This window comes from Camelina sativa, chromosome 5 (assembly GCF_030686135.1).
Source record: "Camelina sativa cultivar CO46 ecotype springtype chromosome 5, ASM3068613v1".
NCBI classification, from domain to species: Eukaryota; Viridiplantae; Streptophyta; class Magnoliopsida; order Brassicales; family Brassicaceae; genus Camelina; species Camelina sativa.
This window is the reverse complement of record NC_141884.1, coordinates 10,233,791-10,242,647: the sequence shown is the minus strand read 5'-3', so window position 1 is coordinate 10,242,647 and position 8,857 is coordinate 10,233,791. Positions and strand designations below refer to the sequence as shown.

Sequence of the window (8,857 nt, the reverse complement as noted above, 5' to 3'; positions counted from 1 at the left end):
AAAAACAAATGCATGGAAGTGTGAAACCCAAAAGGAACCAAAACCCTAAGAGAGTGTTAGAAAAACACTATGTTAAATTTAACATTGGAAAACTTTCAAAGGAATGTCAATTTTACAGGATGATCGCAACAAAAGCTTGGTGGATCATATAGCTCTGTGTTGCTCAAAACCGTAATGGTCATGGTGGATGTGTACACTTCAGAACAATGTTAGACCAGGTCGTAAGTCATATGTTAGTGAACTGGTTATTTTCACAAGTCAAGGTAATGGAAAGATCTTTTGTTGGAAATTGGAGTATCCTAATCAAGTTTTATACCATATTTGAAGATGTGTATTATGTGAAGCGATGAAAAGTTAAAGGAACTGTGACACTTAACGTTCCATGTGGTAATATTGCTAAACGCCAGAACTAATCGTAGTAATGGAAAAAGATACTCCTAAGTTGGGACAAAAACTAAGTGGTGGAGAAACTGTTTCGTAAATTCGAGGACGAATTTATTTTAAGTGGGGGAGAATTGTAACACCCCGATTTCTTAATTCTTATTGGGCCGGTTTGTTTTGTTATTAGGATTAGCCCTTAAAGACCTAAGTTGATCAAAAGACAAAACGACAAGGTTATATGTGTATTGTGAGTGTGTGCTCGTGGATACATAGGTATGTATACGCGTCTATCGCCGTCGCTCTTTTACAAAGGGAAGAGATCTTGAGTAAAACGTCCCTAAGTCAATAAGAGTGAGATTGTTGTCGTCGCCGTGATCCTCTACTGTTGCCGTGAGTCTCGTGGAGGAGAAGCGTAGATAAAGGTCTGTTGTTCTTTTTGGTCTCCATCGTTCCCGTCGCTCACCACCGATCACCACCGTTGGTCAGTCAACCACCGTCTTTCACCGGGGATGTCAATTTCCTGTCACCGGAGCAGTCGTAGCCATTGTCGAGGCCATTAAGGGTAAGGAAACCCTAGATTTCTTTTGTAACTTGTGCAGGAAGTTTTTGGGCATTGACTTATGATATGTTGTGTTGTTTTGGTTTTGATTGTTGAGCCATGACGACGTAACCACCGTGGGCTGAACCTTCTCTTGGAGCCACCAAACATGTCCGTCGAGAGAAGTTGCAGAGAGAGAGAGGTAAACGGCGGAGCTTAGTCTCGTGCGTGTTTGTGTTGTGTTGTTTTGTTGATTATTGAACCGGGAGCATAAACCAACTAAACCGGAAAAAGTTTGTGTAATTAAGGTTCCATTACCGAACTCAATTATGTGAGTACGTAAAAAGTGTGGTGTTGTGCGATCATGTATAACTGGGGGATAATTATATTGGTTTGGTTTAATTATTAAACTGTGGTTGATCGATTTAATTAAGAAGCACAAAGTCAAGCATAGAAATGTTAAACCGAGGCATGTGTTTGGATTTGGTTTATTGGAATAACCATGGATTATTTAATGGATTGTTGTCATCTAAATCATTGCAGACCAAGATTGTTGCTAAAGCAAGGTTCTGTTGTTGCTATTTCTAAACCAAGGATTAAATCCAATTGCTAAGGTGAGGGTGGTATTTGCGGATATGCAGTAATCTCTTTCCTTATATACTCTTCGATAGTTGCTGAGTATAGACTCAAGAATTGTTTGTTAATTGAATGTGTTTGTGTGGATTTGTGTGCATGATAAAGTAGGTTGTTAGTAACATGATATATGTGAAGCTCATTAACTACATGATATGGTGTTATGAATTAACTTATATTATATTATAAATAAAATTATGAACATACATGAGAATGAGAAAAGAAAAGATACTTGAGGATGTTGGACTGTAATGGACCGACGGGTTCATTATGGGTCATAAACCGCTGACGAGCAGGGGAAGAATCGAGCTATGGGCCGTGGTCTTCTAAGAAAGGGGGGTTGGGAGCCAGAAAAAGTGATAATGGCCAAACCTATAAGTAAAGTAAAACTTATTAAGTAATGTAAAGAAACAGAAATGTTTGCAAGTGGTAGTTGCCACAGAAGTGCATAAAATAAGATGAGAGTTAATAAGGAGAAATAAGAAGTTTGTTTGTTTGCTTGCTTGATAGACATTCTGAATCTATGCTAAGTAATATTTGTTGATTATATTTGGAATGTGATTATTGTATGTCCAGTGGGCAGAGTTTGATCTCCTCACTGAGTAAACTTGTTTACTCACCCCCTTATTTCCCTTTTTCCCAGGTTAGTAAGTTCAAGAGTTACAGTTTGAAGTTTCTTCGTTGGTGAATTTTAAAGAAAGAAACGTTTTTGGCCAGACCGGATGGATTACATGTTGTTCCGTCTTTTGCGACGGTACGGGTGTTACAAAATCAACCGTCGAGTAGTCATCCACTGTGGAGGATACTTACACCGCCTCCGATTCCTTAACAAGCGCCTCTTCCTGTTCCTCACCCTCAACCGCCTCCGATTCCTCAACAAGCGCCTCTTCCTGTTCCTCACCCTCAACCGCAACCAGAGCTTGTTCCAGAGGGAGATAATGGCGACGAAGCAAACGAGGAAGAACAAAACCCTAATCAAAATGTCGCTCACTACCAAGATCTGTTAGATGGTTTGCTAGCTCTTCCAGGCCGAGAACATCTACCACTCCTGTCTCAGCATCCTATCCCTGGAGTCGAAACTCTATGGTATAAACACTCTCTCCTCTTGTAATTTTTCTTTAAGTATACTCGGTAACGCTCTCTCCTCTTGCGGTAATAGGTTCACTAATCGGTTGTTTGTTGTTGTTTGATGTTCAGTAATCGATTGTTATTAGATATTCAATAGTTTCAATAGGTTATTGGTTCATATTTTCAAGTAGACTTACTCAGTTAATGTAACAGGTTTAACCGGCACAAAGGAAAGCTTTCTCGAGTCATTGCTGGAATCTTAAGGAGAAAGTTTGAAGGGCCTTACTACAGTTGGAAGGTTACTCCACAACACATTCAAGAGCGATACTTCAGGACATTTGCAGTAAGTCAAATTATAGTTTTGACAATGCTTTAAACACTTAACTCTATATATATGAATTGGTCAATTTGCTAACTTAAATGTTTTGTGTTATTGTAGCGGAAGTATAATTGGGATATCGGGATTACTGAGCTTGTTAAAGAAGGTTTCTTGAAGATAGCAAAGAGCAGGATGAAAGGCATTGTCAGTCAAGTTAGGAGGAGTGGTGTACAACCACCATGGATTGGTGATAAAGTATGGCCTATTATGTGCGAATATTGGAACACCCATGATGCCATTGAGAGGAGTGAGAATGCTTCTCATTGCAGAAACTCGGACCGTGGAGGCCTTGGAGTGCACAAACACTTAGCTGGTCAGAAATCATATGTACAAATTCATCAAGAAATGGTAACACTTCTCTTTCCATCCACTTCACCTTAAAGTTTTTCTAATGTTTTCATAATTTAATGCTCTCACGGCCACTTAAGCTCCTAATGTTTTTCTAAAATTTTCATAATTTAATGTGTTTCACTATCATTGTAGGAGGAAGAGCTGGGGCGTCCTGTATCACTGGTCCAAGTGTTTCTTAAAACACACACTCGGCCAGATGGATCATTTGTGGATCAAAAAGCCAAACAAGTTGCTGAGACTTATGAGAAGACCATAGAAGACAGACAAACTGACACGGACATTAATGGTCCAGATGGTTCAGAGAGTTCAACACATCGAACTCTTTCCCTTGAAGAAAGAAATGAGATCTTCCTTGAGGTAATTCGTTTGTCTTTTGTGTGTGATTTTTCTTTGTCAATTTTGGTTTCTTAATGTGAATGATGATTGATGTTTATTCTTAGATTAACAGTCTCCTGGTTTTCTTAAAATTGTTTAATGAGCTATGCTTAGGAACCTAGAATATTTGATGTTGATTCTGCATTTAGTTTTCTGGTTTGTGCTGATTAGCGAATGTTTATCTTTTGGTTTAGTGTACTCAAACAGATAACAGAGGTAACCCATTTGGCCTTGGATCACTTGTTGAGACACTAAGGAAAGGAAAAAGGAAAGAGAGTTATGCGAGCTCTTCTGCAGCAACTCTTGCGGAGCTTCAAGATCAACTTCGGCGCAAGATATCTGAACATGAGTCTGAGAATGCACGACGTGATCAGGAACACCGAGAGTCTCAAGCTGTGATCAACAAGCTTGTCCTCTTCATCTCTGAAAAAATTCCTGAATACTCAGCTTTTACGGTTCCTCCTCCTGCAGCCACCCAACCAGCTATCGCGCCTACAACCACTCCACAACCCATCGATGGAGGCACCACACCACCCTCCAGTCCAGCTGCACAAACCCCTACCTCTCTTCCAACTAAACTTCTAATTCCCCTTTTCTTTATGTATGAACTTGCTTTTGAATATTGTTTCTTGGATGTTTAGGATGATCTTTTTGTTTTGGATGATAAGTTTGCTTGTGTGGTAGTTTCAATCATCATTCCTTTTGATTATTAGCATTTGAAATTCCCAAATTAATCACAATTAGGATTGCTAAAACGTTTCTGATTTGTGACTAAACCAATTAATAAATGTGACTCTTTTGTGACTATACCAATTCAAATAATATAACTATTTTGTGACTAAACAAATTCAAATAATGTGACTATTTTGTGACTAACCCAATTCACAAAATGTGACTATTTTGTGACTAAACCAATTCACAAAATAGTGGCAGAATAGTTACTAAACACGAACTCCTTAGCGACTACAAAAACAGTCTTAACATAGTCGCAATACTAAATCGCAATACGGTCGTAGACATACGACTGTTATATGTAGTCACCAAACTGTCCCTAAGTAGACTTCGTTGCAGTTTAGTCGGAAATGTACAACTACCAATTATAGTCACAGTATCGTCGCAAATATACGACTATAAAAAAGAGTCTGTAATCCGTCGCAAATAAGCAACCATGTTGCGACCAACATATTTTGCGACCGTTTTTTTGCGACCATCGAAAATAGTCGCGAAGTAGTCGCAAAACCCTTATTTGCGACTAAAGAGCGACTATAGTAGGAGTGGCAAATGGCCTATTTTCTTGTAGTGCTAACCCAGATTAAACCGTGAGCTGGACATTTTATTTGAATTAAATTTGAAATAATTTTTTTTGTTATTTCCTTATTCATTAATATCAATTGATTTAACCTATTTACAATGAGATTATTTGTAACGTTCCGACAGCCACCTATTAGTGGGTCCCATGTCCAATCTGAGTTCATGGGCCCACTTTCCTTAATAGACCTCATGTCCTTTCACTAGGAATGTGAGCCTATCTCTATATCACTCCGAAAGATTTTAAAAACTTGTTACCATCCTTACAAAACACAATATGATATTTTCCTGTGTTTTGTCCTCACTTGCACAGTTCTGACAGTCACTTCCGGGAAAGTCACCCATCATGAGACTACTCCAGCTCAAGTATACTTAATTCTGGAGTTTTGACCAAAAAGATAAGTACACTTTGGTGACATAGGTGACCAAATCAATTCTTTAAACCTCTCCGCATGTCCCTGAAACTTGGGTGTAAAAATTCACCCTCACTAACAGATCACAAACATTCTCGTTGCACACCAAGACCGTCACCCTCGATGGTGTGTGCCCACTTAACTCCACACTTGTCTGGGTTCGCCTCTGATACCATTTGGAATGTTCCGACCGCCACGTTTTAGTGGGCCCTATGTCCAATCCCAGTCCATGGACCCATCTTCCTTCTTGGGTCTCACGTCCTTTCACTAGGCTCGTGAGTCTTTTTATATCCGACGGCCAGTTTGCTACGTCCGGAATGTTTTAAAGATTTGTTACAGTCCTTACAAATCACCAAATGATCTTTTCCTGTGTTTTGTCCCCACTCACACAGTTTGATATGTCTATATTTTGCATCTCCTTAGCCTGTATTTGTCTTGCATTTAGCTAGGAAAACTAGTCGTTTTGCATCATTTTAGAACCTCTTTCGTACATTTTGCATGTTTAGGAAGTTTCTGCATCATCCTTGCATACATTGCGCATTTCGGAGTTTTTCAGGTGTCTAGGAGACATTGGAAGCGCAGAGGGTCGAGCCACGCTCCTCACTTCCACAATCGAGCCACGCTCCTCACTTCCACAATCGAGCCATGCTCCTCACTTCCACAATCGAGCCACGCTCCTCACTTCCACAATCGAGCGCTCCTCACTTCCACAGTCGAACGCTCCTCACTTCCACAATCGAGCGCTCCTCACTTCCACAATCGAGCCACGCTCCTCACTTCCACAATCGAGCGTTCCTCACTTCTACAATCGAGCCACGCTCCTCACTTCCACAGTCGAGCCCTCCTCACTTCCACAATCGAGCCACGCTCCTCACTTCTACAATCGAGCCCTCCTCACTTCCACAATCGAGCCATCACTCGAGCCACCGGTCTAGGGATTGAGGTTTTGACGTCTTCATCAAAGTTGTAGAGAATTGAGTCATCTTTCAAAGGCCATTTATTTCAAGCCAATCGGAGGTGTGGTTCAAGAGTTATCATCGATTTAGTGGATGCGTATACACCCAGCTCGAGCCACTTTCACCGACCATGCTCGAGCCATTTTCATTCACACCACTGGAGCCACTCCTACTCACTCCACTCGACCTCACTCTAGGGAGAGACGACACGCGACTCGACCGCACATGTCAGGAAGACGTTCCGTCTTACGCGCTTCATGAGATTCCCAAACCGACGCTTCACCTTGTCGTTTTAAGTTTTAGGGATTTACATGTTTTTACTATAAATACATTTTGTTAAGTCTGAGCTGAGGACATCTTAGTTTTTATCTCGTTTTTCTATTGTAAGGTTTCCCTAGCCCCAAAACCATACTCTGATCTTGTATCCCGATATCTTTGAATTTATTCAGTATTTTGATTTGATTTCTTCTACAAAGTTGTTCTTCACATTTTAATCTATCTAAGAATGCTTGTTTCAATGTTTTCTATGTTTGCATCTTTGACTATGATTTTCGGATCTGAGTAGCTTTTGCCAAGAGATTGGATTAGCTAAGTTGTGATGTTCATTGTTTAGGGATAGTTTGCTTGGGTATGTTAAACACTCTGTAGACTAGGATACTCCACCAACATCAATTACCCCATCCTTAGGACTTCTTTCTTTCTGATTTTTATTACATTCCTGGAACAGTTTCGTTTCTTGCTTTTTAGTTCATGCTTAGACTCGTTTATATTTTTATTCATTTTCGCTTCGTGTCATGCATTCTCGTTTCTAGTTCTGTGACTCATTTCGGTTTTGCATTTTAATCACTCTAGGATTGTTAGAAAAAAAACACTCTTTTGAATTGGCTTAACTTGTGACTTTTTGATTGCATCTTGAGTGATAGTGAACCTTCCCAACTGGATTGACACCTTAAGTATTACAATGCATAAGGTTAATTGAGACCTACTAGGAGACACAAAAATCCTAGTATCAATTTGGCGCCGTTGCCATTTGGGATTCGTTTTGCTACATTTAAGATTTCAAGTTTTGCAAGATTAAGTTCCGTTACACTTATCATTCTGAGTACTGACTTGCTTTGGTTTTCTGCTTGTTTGTTTTGCATCTCACGTACCTGTTGATTGCAACCTTGCATGCACACCAGATCAAGAGGGCATCAGAATCTCCTTCCTGTGATGGACAAAATCAATCGGTTGCAACGCCCACGACAAGCTCGTCAACCCACTGATCATCCCGCACATGTCATGGAACACCAGAATGAACCACATCAGGGACCGCGAAACATTGGTGCTGGGGATGCACCGAACACTCATACTCAACGTGCTGGAATCGTCCCTCCCGCCGTGCCGAACAACAACTTCGAGATAAAAAGTGGTCTGATCACCATGATCCAAGGGAACAAGTTTCACGGGTTGCCTATGGAGGATCCACTCGACCACTTGGACGAGTTCGACCGTCTTTGTGGTCTCACCAAGATCAACGGCGTGAGTGAGGATGGTTACAAGTTGCGCCTCTTCCCTTTCTCCCTGGGAGACAAAGCTCATCAATGGGAGAAAAACCTTCCCAAGGGATCAATCACCACCTGGGATGGCTGCAAGAAGGCATTCTTGGCCAAGTTTTTCTCCAACTCTAGAACAACACGTCTTAGGAATGAGATTTCCAGCTTCACTCAGAAGAGCTCAGAGTCATTCTGTGAAGCATGGGAGCGTTTCAAGGGTTACCACAGCCAGTGCCCACACCATGGTTTCAGCAACGAGTCATTAGTGAGTACTCTCTACCGTGGTGTCCTTCCCAAAATACGTATGCTGCTTGACACCACTTCTAACGGTAACTTCCTGAACAAGGACGTCGATGAAGGTTGGCAACTGGTGGAGAATCTCGCTCAGTCCGACGGCAACTACAACGAGGATTATGACCGCACATTTCGCGGTGACGCTGGGTCTAAAGAGAAGTACAAGAAGGACCTCAAGAATGTCAATGAGAAGCTTGACCGTATCTTGCTAAGCCAGCAGAGGAGCGTCCACTTTGTATCTGAGGATGACCCTTTCCAAGTTCCAGATGGGGAGGGTGAGCAGACTGAGGAGATCAGCTATGTCCAGAATCAGGGTGGATACAACAAAGGTTACAACCCCTACAAGACGAACCCCAATTTGTCTTACCGAAGTAACAGTGTTGCTAATCCACAAGATCAGGTGTACCCGCCTCAATAACAACAACAAGGTCAACAAAAATCTTTTGTGCCTTACAATCCGGGATTCGCACCAAAACAACAATTCCAGCAGGGTTACGAAGCTCCCTCAGGACCACCGCCAGGATTTCGCCCTCAACTAGTTCCGCCTACCCCAGCCCCAGATCAAGAAATGAAGCACATGCTGCAACAACTTCTTCAAGGTCAAGCTAGTGGTTCTCTGGATACTG

General features: G+C 41.4%; 1 protein-coding gene and 1 non-coding gene across 3 annotated transcripts; one reads left to right on the top strand and one right to left on the bottom strand.

Annotated features, from left to right (window-relative positions):
* Positions 1-679: 679 nt before the first annotated feature.
* On the top strand, positions 680-4,532 carry LOC147943512 (uncharacterized). Of its 2 annotated transcripts, XM_087450598.1 has the most exons (8): positions 804-943; positions 1,038-1,121; positions 1,463-1,533; positions 2,196-2,638; positions 2,834-2,963; positions 3,060-3,347; positions 3,483-3,707; positions 3,920-4,532. In XM_087450598.1, exons 6-8 carry the CDS (start codon positions 3,132-3,134, stop codon positions 4,364-4,366), a joined length of 888 nt encoding a protein of 295 aa, XP_087306724.1. In that variant the 5' UTR covers positions 804-943; positions 1,038-1,121; positions 1,463-1,533; positions 2,196-2,638; positions 2,834-2,963; positions 3,060-3,131; the 3' UTR covers positions 4,367-4,532. The 2 variants fall into 2 exon arrangements, with proteins under 2 accessions (XP_087306725.1, XP_087306724.1); XM_087450599.1 differs by having other exon boundaries at positions 680-1,121; positions 2,270-2,638.
* Positions 4,533-8,079: 3,547 nt separating this feature from the next.
* LOC147943511 (small nucleolar RNA R71) lies at positions 8,080-8,186 on the bottom strand. The gene has a single exon (XR_015558679.1). It is a non-coding gene; the product is annotated as a small nucleolar RNA R71 (small nucleolar RNA).
* Between the last annotated feature and the right edge of the window lie 671 nt (positions 8,187-8,857).